Source organism: Camelus dromedarius, chromosome X (genome assembly GCF_036321535.1).
Source record: "Camelus dromedarius isolate mCamDro1 chromosome X, mCamDro1.pat, whole genome shotgun sequence".
In the NCBI taxonomy this organism is placed as follows: Eukaryota; Metazoa; Chordata; class Mammalia; order Artiodactyla; family Camelidae; genus Camelus; species Camelus dromedarius.
The window spans coordinates 59,059,154-59,073,068 of NC_087472.1; the positions used below are offsets into that span (position 1 = coordinate 59,059,154).

Below are 13,915 nucleotides of genomic sequence, written 5' to 3' on the forward strand. Positions count from 1 at the left end.
AAAAATGAGACCTTGCACGTCCACAGGAAACAACAAGTGAATTCAGTTCATCGTGACCTGTCTATTCAGTTTATTCCCTGGCTGAATTCATCTTACAGCAATTTTCAGGGACCCACTCACCACTTTGACTCTCCTGTAGTGCAAATGGTAGGTTCTGTTTATCAACTGTCTAAGATTCTTGGTGGGAGATAGAACTGCTTTGCACTTTTTCCATTAGTTTACCTCGGACTGTATAATTGTCCAAAAGGAAATACCATCTGTGGATTCTAAAAGTGGCCTTTTGGCACTTTTCAACATAATGAGTTCATAGTCAGTTTTCTTTATTCATTTTCAGGCAAGTATTACCTTATTTCTGCTCTCCCAAGCCTTCATTAGTCTTTGATAGTGACTGCTTATCATGCCAAATGGTGTGTAGAGGGTGAGAACTGTGTAGAATTATGCTGCTGTCACGTTTATTTTATTTGCTGGAGAACATTTTTGATTTTGTCACACAGTTAATGGATTTGTTTCTATTAACAAGTAGGGCCTTCTTGACCTAATCCTTTTTCACACATACTCCTGTATAAATTCTAAATCCAAAGGTGCTAGGTCAGTAGGTAAATTGGGTTTATAGAGGAAAGGACCACTGCAAAGTCAATTTGTGCAAATTTGGTCCTGGGTCATTTACTTGCCATTGAGGGGGGCGGGGATGTTAAAAACTCATTTATCCCAAGTCCAAATAACCTGTAAGTTGAAATGATGAAAGTTTGGTGGGTTATTGTGGGTGAAATCTGGAGAGAAGAATTGCTACTGGAAGGATCTGTTGTGGTTCATTTTTTTAACCAAAAATTCTTCAATCCAAATCAGAAAAGGCAGAGGGGATAGAAGTGAACAGAAAAAGTAGTGAAGTGGGAAATGGGGAAAAACAAGGAAAGAGGTAGGAGAAAGCTGACAAAATAGACTGATTTCAGCAACATTACAAAATTGAAATGGTGAAAGGGGAATAGACATGAAGGAGAAGCAGAGGAAATTATGAGAAAGGAAAAAAGCAATAGCTGTTGATAGAATGGTATCAGCACTATTTAGCAAAGTGACGAAGCTTGTGGGCTGAGGAGCCAGGCTGCCTAAATTCAAATTCAAGATCAGCCACTTCGTAACTGTATGACCTTGGACAAGTTACTTAATCTCCCTATATTTTAGTTTCCTCATTTGTAAAATGGAAATAATAGTAGTACCTACCTAATAGGGTTGTTGTGACAATTGATTGAGTTAACATACTGAAAGCACCTAGTACATTTCCTGGCACACAGTAAGCACTCAGTAAATGTTGGCTATTCTTTGTATTATATGCCAACAAGAGAGATAAGCCAAACCATCTTACCAGCTGGTTCCAAAATAGCTATAATGTAGGTAAAGAATTAGAAGAGTCATGTTAACACTAAAAGAGAAAATAGGTATCTGAGCCAGTCTTAGGAAGGTCCAAATAAGAAAACTGCAAATCTCTAATGCTGACCTTTCATACCAGTACTGCGAGGAGAAAAAAGATGATTGTTGCAAAATCTTTGCCAGTAACAGTCAAGCTGTTGAATAGTACACGTATGCAGCTCTGCCTGGGTGAGGCAGCCACCTGATATTTTACATAAATGTCTTGATGTTGTTATCCAAGAATCCCTGATCTCTGGCCTAATGGATATGAAACCAGCAAAGGCGCATAAGCAAATGCAGTTGACTGAGCCCTGTGCTTTTACTTAAAGACTGACTTTGTGGTCTACAGTTCACAGGGCATATAAGAAGCTAGATGTTTCTGGTAAAGGAAAAAGAAAAAGTGCCTAACCACAGAGCTGCAGACGCACATTTCTCTTAAGTTTTCAGAAATGTGTTTGCTGAACCTGGTCTGTCCTTTGAATACATTTGTGTTGATGTGAAAGACAAAATGCACTTGAGAAAATGATTTTATTCAGCTATTGGAATAGGGAGAACATTTATTAATGAGTAATATATCAGCAAAAAGGAAGTGGGCCTGGGGTTTTATAGCGGCAGGTAAATAAGGGCGTCATCTGCGAGTTACAGGGATCATTAGGAAGGATGGAGATGGGTCTTATCTCAGAATAATATGCCAGGGTAGGGTGGTCCCTGGCAGTTAAGCCTTTTCCTGGAAAACAAAAGGGTGGGGGTGGGGGTCCTTAACCACCACTGCCTTCTGGGGAGAACAGGGCTCACATAAACTTCAACATTGTCATTTTCTCCTTTTGTTTAAGACAAATACCATTCACCACTGAACAATTCAGAAGCGATCATAAGCCCCCCGAGTAGGGTGAGCCTGGACCCTCAGCCCACAAGCTTCATCACTTTGCTAAGTAATAGTCTCTTGAGGACTCTTGATGTTATTCCTATAAAACCATTTGGTAGAGGTGGTGGCAAAAATCAGTTGTTTTAGGGGCTTGGATATCTGACATCTTAAGAGGGAAGAATGAACTGAAGAAAAAGAAAGAAATGCTCATTTAAAAGGTTATATTATAGTAAAGAGCCAAGAATTGAACCCTAAGGTAACCAGTCAAGTGGATTCTAAGACTTGAGTGGAGGAAAATCTTTCTATTTTGCAACACCACTCATGGAACTAGGATGTCAGTGCTCTTGGTGACCTTGTCCATAGTCTAGGTTACCTCTCACATAAGGATGTACGTGACCTGAACCTTTCTCCAGACTTCCTTAGTGGTCCAGGCAGCACTTGTTCAAGAATTCTGGTCATGCATAGTCTGCTGCAGTGATGAGTTCTTCCACATTTATGTCAAGTCATTGGGCTTTAGTTTGCAGGGCTGCTTCAGATCCCAGAGAAGAGAGCAAGCTGTGAGGCAGTGTAGGGTCCCAGTAGGGATTTGGGCAGTCAGGTTTTACCTTGGTGACTCCAAATCAGGCAAGAGGAAGATTTGGAAAAGTTAGTTTGGAGGATATTAACCAAATAGTGCAGAAAACTGGAAGAATTGAAAAGTTGATGAGGATCAACAATTTGGGCAAGATAATAAGATCCAGTTCAATTTCCAAATAGGTACCAAAACTAGTTTTTCCACACAGGGATGGAAGTCAGTTATATCTCTACCACAGAAGACAAAGTTTGCATACTCATCAGTCACCCACAGTTTATAAAGAGATGCGAGATAGCTCAAAGACAATAACTAGATTCTGATGACCTGGAATGGTATGCTATAGATGAGGCAGACTTTTCAAACACAAAATTTCTCTATACAGTCACTTCCTTTTGATCAAAGATAGTCTCAGAGAGGATTATTCTTAACTCAATATAAGGCTGATCTCACAAGCAACAAAAGAAAAAGTAGATAAATTGGACTTCATAAAAATGTAAAACTTTTGTGTATCAAAGTGTATTATCAAGAAAGTGAAAAGACAGCCCACAGAATGGAAGAAAATATTTGCCAATCATATATCTGATTAGAGTCTGGTATCCAGAATATATAAAGTACTCATACAACTCAACAACAAAAAGACAAACAACCCAGTGTGAAAAATGGGCAAAGGTCTTGAATAGACGTTTCTGCAAAGAAGACATACAAATGGCCAACAAGTCCACAAAACAATGTTTGACATCATCAGTCATCAGGGAAATGTAAATCAAATCCACAGTGAGACACCACTTCACACCCACTAGGAGAGCTAGAATTTAAAAAACAAAACAAAAACCAGAAAATAACAAGTATTGACAAAGATGTGGAGAAACTGGAACCCTTGTACACTGCTGGTGGGAATGTAAAATGGTGCAGCCACTGTAGAAAACAGCTTGGTTATTTCTCAAAAATTAATCATAGAATTATAGACTATCCTATGTCCTAATAATTCCATACCCAAGTATATATCCAAAAGGATTAAAAACAGGTATTCAAATTGGGTGGGTGGGTAGGAAGAGTATAGCTCAGGGGTAGAGCACATGCTTAGTATGCACAAGGTCCTGGGTTCAACCCCCAGTACCTCCATTTAAATAAACAAACAAACAAACGTAATAATCCCCCAAAAAACCCCAAACAAATCAAACAAATACTTTGACACAGATGTTCATAGCAGCACTGTTCACAATAGGCAGCCAAACAGTGGAAACAACCCAAAGGTCCATCAACAGATCAATGTTTAAATAAAAGTGGTGTATCCATCCAATGAAATATTATTCAGCCATAAAAATGAATGACGTCCTGAAAGTGTGTGCTACAAAATGGGTGAATCTCAAAAGCATGCTAAGTAAAAGAAGTAGACACAAAAGATCACGTTATTGTATGATGCCACTTACATGAAATATCCAGAATAGGTAAATTCAGAGAGACAGAATGCAAACTGGTGGTTGTCAGGGACTAGGGGGAGGGAGGAATAGGTAACAGCTGCTTGATTAGTGCAGGGTTTTATTTTGAGGTGTGAAAATGTTTTGGAACTAGATTAAGGTAGAGATGGTGCAATATTATGACTGTACTAAATGCCACTGAATTATATGCTTTAAAATGGTTATTTTTACATTATGTGAATTTTACCTCAATTAAAAATATTAGAAAATAAAAATTAGACCTCATTAGATTTAGCCTGATTATTTATATAGGTGCGGCAAAAATGGTAATTTACTGTATAGACCTTCTTAAGCTTGCTTTGCTGGAATTTCTCATAAGAAACCTCACTTTGAAATTTTAAAAGCCTATTAAGGCTAGGAAGCCAAGCTGAGATTTTACCTGCAATACCTATAAATTTGGAAGTATTTTTCTCTTCTTGGGGTCTGCAAAATATCCTAGGTCTCCAGAGCCTGCCAGGAAGTGACCTTCCTTACTCACTTGTAAGGCTGGGAACCCTATAAACCAGGTCCCAGGCTAGTTTTCCCAGGAGGGCTTTGTATGTATTGGCTCAATAAAGTCAACCTTTAAAGTGTCTGATCAAATCGGACTCAATGAGTTTCATTTACAAATATGACATTCCAGGCAAGGCCTTGGTTACATAAGCAATGTTTTCAATCATATCCTGATAACAAGTAGGACAGGTCAATTGTCATTAAACCTATGCAGGTAATTATATTACTATGAAAATAAAAACAAGATAAGAGTTTCCAAATCCTGGAGGGCTCAGGCAAGGGGAGTGTGACAAATAGAAACATATCATGGCCAGCGAGGGCATTGATGAATCTCTAGAAACTTCCTGTACAGCATACAATCTCTGAAATATGTGTATTAATAACATTTTACCTATACCAATTTAACCTAGGGAAGGCTGAACATCTCTTCTTTTTTTTAATTGAAGTATAGTCAGTTTACAATGTTGTGTCAATTTCTGGTGTACAGCATAATGTTTCATTCATACATATACATACAGATATTCCTTTTCATATTCTTTTTCACTATAGACATCTCTTGTTAGCAAACTTTCCCATGCATATCATCAGTAGTAGTGTATCAAGTAAACATAATTATTTCTAGCAACTCTCATTTTATAAGGTAAAAGAACACAGATCCTTTGTGATTTTACAGAGGCCCTTTGGGGCTTGATTAAGATGGGATAATGGATTACTGAAAAACAATACTTGGTTCTCTGTTTAACCAAAATGACAATAAAAGATTTTAAAAGTAAGCATAGGAGGTGATATGATTGTAAAGAATCTCATCTCTTTCATAAGTGAGAAGACTCTGCTTTCTTAAATAATCAAGGACATAATTACAAGTCACCATAAACCATAGAAGGTTATTCTGGTAAGACACGGAGTCTTTGTTATCGAGGAATATTACTTAGATGGCAAAGCACAACCTTTGCAACCTGTTATTAAAAGAAGACAGATAATACAAAAAAATTGTCATTTTAGCAGAGAGAAAACCAAAATCTAGTTTTGTATCAGTATAATATTTCATACCAGTGTTCTTTCTGGAAATACTATAAATAAGTCCATCAAACCTTAGCTAACTTTGACCTCAATTAAAAAAAATTGCCTTTCTGTGAATCTTCTACCACTTTCTATATCCATACACATCCCTTATAGTACAACAACTTCTCTGAGTGGCAAAAAAGAACATGTTCGTTAACAGACCCAAATACATAGCCTCTCTGTAGCATGTAAGAATAAAAAGCAAAAGCATATAAGCCCAAAATTATGCATAGTAATTAATGAATTCTCTTACCTAGAAACCATCTAGGTATCTAATGAGTATCCATTAATTAACTCAAGTTAATATCAGCCCAAAATCTTCAGTTCCCTAAAGATCTTATAAATTGTCTTCAGGCTGACATACTACAAGACATAATTATTGTTAAAATAAAGTTTGTCAGAATAAGGACTCAATTTGGTTAAATAGATTTTACATTTGTCATAATCTCAAACATTTAGTAGAAGTAATATTAGCTCATTCAATCAGTAAACGTATATACATTTAGGAAGAATATACCCAAGTCGAATAAAAATCTACATGTACGTTAAACTTAACACTGATAAAGACATAGCTGATTTTAGTAAACCAAAAATGTTTTTTTCTTTTTCGTTATGGTTTATTACGGGATATTGAACATAGTTCCCTGTGCTATACAGTAGAACCTTGTTGTTTATCTATTTTACATATAGTAGTGTGTATCTGTTAATCTCAAACTCCCAATTTATCCCTCCCCCACCCGCTTTCCCTTTTGGTGACCATAAGTTTGTTTTCTGTGTCTGTGAGTCTGTTTCTGTTTTGTAAATAAGTTCATTTGTATCATACTTTAGATTTCACATATAAGTGATATCATTTGGTATTTGTCTATCTCTGACTTAGTTAGAATGACAATCTCTAGGTCCATCCATGTTGCTGCAAATGGCATTATTTCATTCTTTTTTATTGCTGAGTAGTATTCGTGTGTGTGTGTGTGTGTGTGTGTGTGTGTGTGTGTGTGTGTGTGTGTGTAAAATATCTCCTTTATCCAATCATCTGTTGACAGACATTTAGGTTGCTTCCATGTCTTGGCTATTGTAAATAGTACTCTATGAACATTGGGGTGCATGTATCTTTTCCAATTAGAGCTTTCTCCAGATATTTGCCCAGGAGTGGGATTGCTGGATCATATGGAAACTCTGTTTTTAGTTTTTGAAGGAACCTCCATATTGTTTTCCATAGTGGCTGCACCAATTTACATTCCCACCAACAGTTAAACCAAAATTATTAAATTAGTCTTCTTTGCTAAAAATTTACCTAAATTATGCAAACTTAAATTCTTAAAACATTTGAGCTTGTTTTTGTAGGAATAATTTTTTAGCACATTAAAAGTCTTAAAAGTTCAATTTCCTTATTTTCTGGGAATTTGAGGAATGCTCTATGTATCTAAGCACTTATATATTTTTATAAACCAGTGAGAATAGAGCTCTTTTAATTTCAGAAAAATATTATGAAAATATTACACACTGACAAAGTCCTTTCTGAATTACAGATGTCATCATTATTGCTATTCAAGCTGTTACCATAGGAGAAATGTTCATTAACAAGGAACTGCTCAAAGAAAAGGCAAGGGGGGACCAGGAGTTTTGTAGAGGCAGGTGAACAAGATAGAGTTTTATGGGAGTCATGAGGTAGCATGAAAATGATTCTTTTTGGAATATGCCAGGGCAGAGTGGGCCTTTGCAGTTAACTGTTTCTTGGAGCACAAAAGGGTTGGGGGGCAGTTCCTAACCATAGCTGATTTCTAGAAACACAGGGCCCAGATAGAGTTCAGTACAGTCAATGAGATGATTCTGCTTTGTCATTTTTGTCTGTAGAGTTTCTGTGTATTCTCCTTTATATGCCGTACTATTTCTGCTTGCCTTTTTTGTTGGTTGCTTTTGTTTTTTTTGTGCTTATGACTTGTCTCCCTAACTTAATCATAGGCTCTCTGAGGGAAAGACGGAGGTCTTGTGTTGGTTTGTATTTCTCCTCCCCCCCAACTCCCTCCTCCTTTTGCCTAACACTCAATGTTCCATCCCGTCTACCCAAAAGTCAATTTAGACAGATTATCTCTTTTTTGATGTGCTAATACAGTAAGTAGACTTACGAATTATAAGCTTTTCATAACTGGAAGATAGCATCCAGGAACTTTCGAAGTTACAGATTTAATTCGTATTTACAGAGACCTCATGGATGGATAAATCTTTTTCTCTAATTGATTTCTTCCTGGTTGCAAATGTAATGCCAAGCTATTCTTTTTTATGTGTTTGTTTGTTTTGAGAGAAGGTAATTAGGTTTATTTATTTACTTATTTATTTTGATGGAGGTGCTGAAGATTGAGCCCAGGACCTCATGCGTGCTCAGCACATGCTCTACCACTGAGCTCGACCTTCCCGCCTCAAGCTGTTCTTTTGCTAGATGATCACGGAGTTCGCCTTCATGAGCAAAGTCAGTGTCTAGTGATGTTTTTATCAACTTCCTGCTCACCAGCATACCTGATTCAGCCTGGAACCAGGGCATTGTTCGGCTCTGAAATGTTATTATGGAAAAGATTTCATGAAGAAGTTTATGTATTGTGTGGGCACTAGAAAACTGTTACAACCTCACAGTAGCAAAGATGCCATTTTAAATGATACTTATGCCTAGAATTCTGTTTCAAGTAAAGTATCAGGGAGAAGGTAGGAACAAAATGAGCCCATTATTTAAAGTGTCTGTGGAAGCAAATGAAACTGAAGCAATTAGGATGAAGCCTTAAAAATAAACTATAACACATGTTTGATGATAAAGAATATTCTCTTACATCTACTCAACAAGGCTCAGTGGAAGCATAATGAAAGACTAGATTAATGTGGACAAGAGGTTAACCTGACACAGTGTCACCAATAGCAAAAAAGTTACAGGACATCAGTGAAGTCAATGAGGATAACTTTAGTGAAGGAAACAAAAGAACTTTAGAAGAGGCCGCTTCCACCTCCATTGTAATAATTACATTTACAGAAAGGCAACCACACGTTGCTGCACGTGAAGTTACGAGTTTGTACATTCTACACTCAGCTTTTATGAGCAACAAGTGCCAAGACTTACTCAAAAAAAATTCTAGATTATGTCATAGGGTTAGTCCAGAGAATCCAATCTCCAGTGTTGTCTACACATGGCTGAGCAAGTGCGTCGTTAAGGCCCCTTCTAGATTCTTAAAGTCCTAGAAGTGGTAATCAGTGGTCATTATGAAAACCCCAGGGGGTACTAAGATTTAAAAAAAAAATGATTCCTGAATCCTTAGAGACAGGTTCTGTTTTGTTCAGTATAGTTATAAAATTTTAAGTCTTTGAAAAATCAGGAATCCTGAATGGAAAATGTTACCAATCAACCAGAATATTCAGTTTACCAAAACATTTCATTCCTGGATCACTCTCAGCCATTTCCTATATAATCTCAGTAGGTAGGTTTTTGTTTTTCTTAAAAGAAATGGGAATCGTAAGGGAATAGATCTCAAGGGTTAGATCCTTGGCTGTAAAGACTCCCTTGGATTGCTTGTGGCTGTTGGCTGTAGCAACTTGTTTTCTTGCAGAGATGAAGCATCTGGTTTTTGTTATCTCAATGATGCTGTCCTGGGAATACTACGATTGCGACGGAAATTTGACCGTATTCTCTATGTGGATTTGGATCTGCACCACGGAGACGGTAAGCCCTTCACTTTCAAAGGTGCTTGGCTGCTAGGACAGCAGGTTTTTATCAGTAAAGCTGCTTCTAGGCAACTGGTAACAGGAGAAAGGATTGTTGCAATTGAAATTTTCCTAATTGAGAATCCTCCAGTAGGTAGATGTTCTTTTACTGATGTAATTCATCTCGTGCTGACCAAGCTGCTTTCAAATACCAGGTTCCTGTCATTTGTCCTCCCCTCTCCTCTAGTAGCAAAGCTCTGCAGTAGAGAACTTTAAGGAGTGGAAATCTAGGTGAGATTTCCTAGTGTTTACTCAGTAATCTGCCTCAGGCCACTTCCATAGGTTGTAAGTGAAACCCACCATTAGAGCTGACAGTCTTGATGCTTCTCTTAAAATAGAATGGGTGCATGATAGACTAACATTCTGAGTTTTTCACCAATAGGGATCCCAACTCAGGTTGTGATCAGAATCTGTGCCACTTGTTGTGTATTGCTAAAATACTTAGTCCTGCCCAAAGCCGGGGCCTCTTCTCTAACTTTAAAATAGCAGCAGAATCTCTAACAATTTGCCTTCACCCCACTAATCCTCTCTTAGAAGACTTCACTGGGAGGATGTATCCTGCCCGCCATGTACTTTCCATCTAGAATGTAGAGCTTCAGTGACAGTTCCTCACCTTCTGTTTCTTTAATAGATCCTGTGTGTGACACGTATTTCCATTGATCTAGGAACACTTAACGAATAAAATTAGTTAAGTCTGTGCCCTCCCCTCCCCCACATCAGTAATTGCTGCTTCCCTGTTTCCAGGGACGTAGGGAGAGAAACACACAATGAAGCCATAAGAGAGGAAAAGAGCAGTATATGACAGAAGCTAGGGTCAGCTCTGCTGCCAGAATAGAAAAAGAAGGAAGGAACTGTGGGAGCAACCTCCGCAGGGAGTTTGCCCAGATGGAAGCTTCCGTTGGAGTGCTGACAGAAAATTAAAGGTAACAGAGGGGAGAGAGAAGGGTTAAAACAACCAGCACTCTACTTTGAGAACCATGTCCAATGAACGTCAGAGCGCGCAGCCAATGCAAAACACAGGCTTGCTCAAAACCCTTCAGAGGCTCCCGATGGCCTATAACAAGGGTAACATTTGGCCCATGGCTTGTTTTTGTATGACCAGCGAGCTAAGAATGGTTTTGTACATTTTTACAAGGTTGTAAAGGAAAGAAAATGCAATAAAGACTGTGTAGTTTGCAAAGCCTAAAATATTTACTGTGTAGCCACTTGGTTTGCTAAGCCTTGGCCTTTAGCAGTGGTGCTCAAACCTGAACGTGGAGCAGGATGACCTGGGAGAAGCTCGTTGTCAAATGCAGATTCCTGGGCCACATGCACCAGATATTCAGATTTAGTAGGTCTGGTGGGGGACCCGGGAATCTGTATGTTAACAATACCCCAGTTATTCCACTGGCTACACTTTGAAAAGCAGCAGTCTTCACGGTGACGTCCACCCTCTTTCCCCTGTCTTTCAAGGCCTGCCTCAGAGAAGCCTCACCTCCTCTCTCTAACCTTCTCATGACTTGCTGTCTAGGCTCAGTGATGCCCAGAAATGGCTCATTGCTGCCACCTCCCTGACTTTGTGCCACTTTTTCTGAACTTAGTTTTGCATTCTCTTCCCCTTTTTGCATCTTCAAGTTCTACGCAGTACCTCAAGTTCCAGTGATTTGCCCCAACCACTCCAGTCCAGGTGGTCATTCCCCTGCTCACGTCCTGTAGTGTTTATATCGCTGATTTGATATTTAATTATTTATTGTCCTGTTTTGTTGGTGAATTCTTGACTGTGTCCGTGTCTTCTCCTCCCATAGAAACTTTCAGTTCCTCCAGAGCAGAGATCAAGTTGTTTGCTTCTCTCTCTCCTCCACCGTGGCTGGAACAAACAGAACTATGCCTATAGTAGTGGTTCAGTAAAATATCTGTTGAATGAATGAATGATTATGAGATTCAAGCTCTTAGTATCAGAGTTCAAGAATAGAATCAAGTCCATTGAACCCTGCGAGAATGAAATAAGACTGTCACCTGAAACCGTGCTTTCCATTTGCAATGTTATTTCTACACCATTTAGAGTTTCCTGTTTTAGCCAACTTTTATGGTGTGTTTCATTTCAGTTTATTTCCCCTCTTCAGCACCTCCCTTCCAGTGACCCCTGCCCCACCTCCAAACTCTTACACATTTGATTTATTTTCAATCTCCCATGATTCCGTAACTAGCATCCCGCGGTGGCTTCACTGGCACCCCTACCCCGTCCTCACCTTCTCTCACTGCCTAACCACTCTTCTCTTTCACACCAAGCCCCATACCCTCCTATCAGTCTGTGTCCTTTCTTAAAGTATGATTTTTCTAACAATGCCTAATGGCGTTCCCCATGAGAAGAGATGCAAATTGTGACCAAACATATGAAAAGGTGCTCCACACCTGAACACTCAGAGGAATGCAAATGAGAACAAGACCATTCTTTCTGCCTAAGATTAAAAAGAAGAATAATACCCAGTGCCAGTCATGATGTCAGAAAATGGGACTGTGCATACACCATTGGTAGAAGTGTAAATTGGCACCACCTTTCTGGACGGATAATCAGGGTTTTCCTGAATTATCCTTGTTTAGACTTCCGTTTCTAAACTAAAATGCTATTTTAATTTATTGTGCTTTGTTTTATTTTGTTTACTTAATGCTTTGTGCCTGGAGCCTTTAACTGGTTTTAACTGCCTCCCTAGGGCAAAACGTAGGCTGGGAAATTCAAACATACCTGTGATATACAAATAGAGTTCATATTTTTTTAAGGTCTCTGTTGGCCTCTAATGAGGACAGAAAGCATTAAGTAAACAGAGACAATTTCTTTATTTGAAGTATAAAAGGGGGTAATACATGAATTCGCTAATAGTCCTTCCATTTTACAGTCTGACAATACGTGATGCTGGGAGGAAAAGTATCGAAGTAGGCAGTGTGTTTATCTGAATAAGTAGAGGCTCATAAGAGACATCTTCTATCTCCCATGTCTCTATTTATTTTCTGACTCTGTTTAAATGGGAAGGAGACTCCTTTTTAGAAGCTTTTCCCCCTATCTTTCTCCAGGCTTTAAAACTCTTGTCATAAATCTGCTATTAAGGGACAAGGCCAGAACTACTTTCAGCCTTCCATGTTTTAGCCAGAAACATGTACTCTAAGTTACTTAATACACACGGAACTTTGCGTGAATTGCATTTAGAACTAAATCTGTATTATTAGAGAGGCACTTTACAATTAGGTTTTCACTGTATAATGCCTCATGTTTGTACTGGTCATGTTTTTCAAAGGGTTGCCATATTGTACTTCTTTGGGGGAAAAAAATCCCAAGAATTTAACTAGAACCACTGTGACAAAACAAAACATAAAGCTTCCAAGAAGGTGCCAGTCTCCTTTGTTCAGCGCTGTTGATGATGCCTCAGTTCTGAGCTCCAGCCCTTCCCCACATTTTAGGACAGGCTGTCAACAAGAGTCTGGGCATCCCATTGCTTGGAGATATCCAACTTTAATTTGCCATGAATTTGAAAAGGAACCCTAAACTTCACTTGGAGCCAAAGTTCTACCTCATCCTGTCATGACAGAGATCCAAGACAGAGGGTGTTGTTACTTTTGTTCCTCAGTTTGTTAACTTTATTATCACAGTCTTCTCTCTCTTCCTTCCCATGGCTGCTTTCTAGAGTTTCAGTTGTTTGAAAACAGGAGTTGCCCAGATGAAGTGATTCTTCTGCTGTTTCTTTCTCCGGTAGGTGTAGAAGATGCCTTCAGTTTCACCTCCAAAGTCATGACAGTGTCCCTGCACAAATTTTCCCCAGGATTTTTCCCAGGCAAGTGCTCTGTGTGCTCAGTATTACTTTGGAGTAATAAATACTGCCATTCTTCTGTACATTTTTTATATCTTGTATTTGGACAGTTGCATGCTGTTAATACCTTCTTCGTGCTACTCTATGCAGAAATTTAACACAGGCCATTTCAGATGACAATGAGAAGAGGAGTATAATGCTCAGTCTTTTTCCAGATGATTTTCATGGACTTTGAATAGCTCACTTACACTCACTGGACTATAAGACAGCCTGTGCAACTCCCCACATACTGATAAGTGCAATGATACATTAATATGATATCAATCTAAGATGTATGAAAAATCAAGCCAAGGGGTTAATCTTTTTTCTCCTTTCATTTGATCCAAGAAGATGGAAACTAGGTTTTTGCATTTTCTTAGGATTCTCCTACTTCCCCTACATTGTTTACAACAGTTGTTTTTCTTCATTTCACTCCCTTCGAAACCAAACCATCGTTAATTTGGAATTTTTCTCCTAATTGACC

General features: G+C 38.6%; 1 protein-coding gene across 7 annotated transcripts in view; it reads left to right on the plus strand.

The window, feature by feature from the left end:
• HDAC8 (histone deacetylase 8) overlaps nucleotides 1–13,915 on the plus strand; it is a 210,164-nt gene that overhangs the window by 50,737 nt on the left and 145,512 nt on the right. For 4 of the 7 annotated variants that reach the window (XM_064483040.1, XM_064483044.1, XM_031446392.2 and 1 more), the window contains exons 5-6: nucleotides 9,460–9,572; nucleotides 13,339–13,416. In XM_064483040.1, the coding sequence (XP_064339110.1) occupies nucleotides 9,460–9,572; nucleotides 13,339–13,416 (191 nt within the window). Of the gene's footprint in view, nucleotides 1–9,459; nucleotides 9,573–13,338; nucleotides 13,417–13,915 lie in introns of those variants that run through there. The other 3 variants (XM_064483041.1, XM_064483043.1, XM_064483042.1) reach the window with 1 other exon arrangement.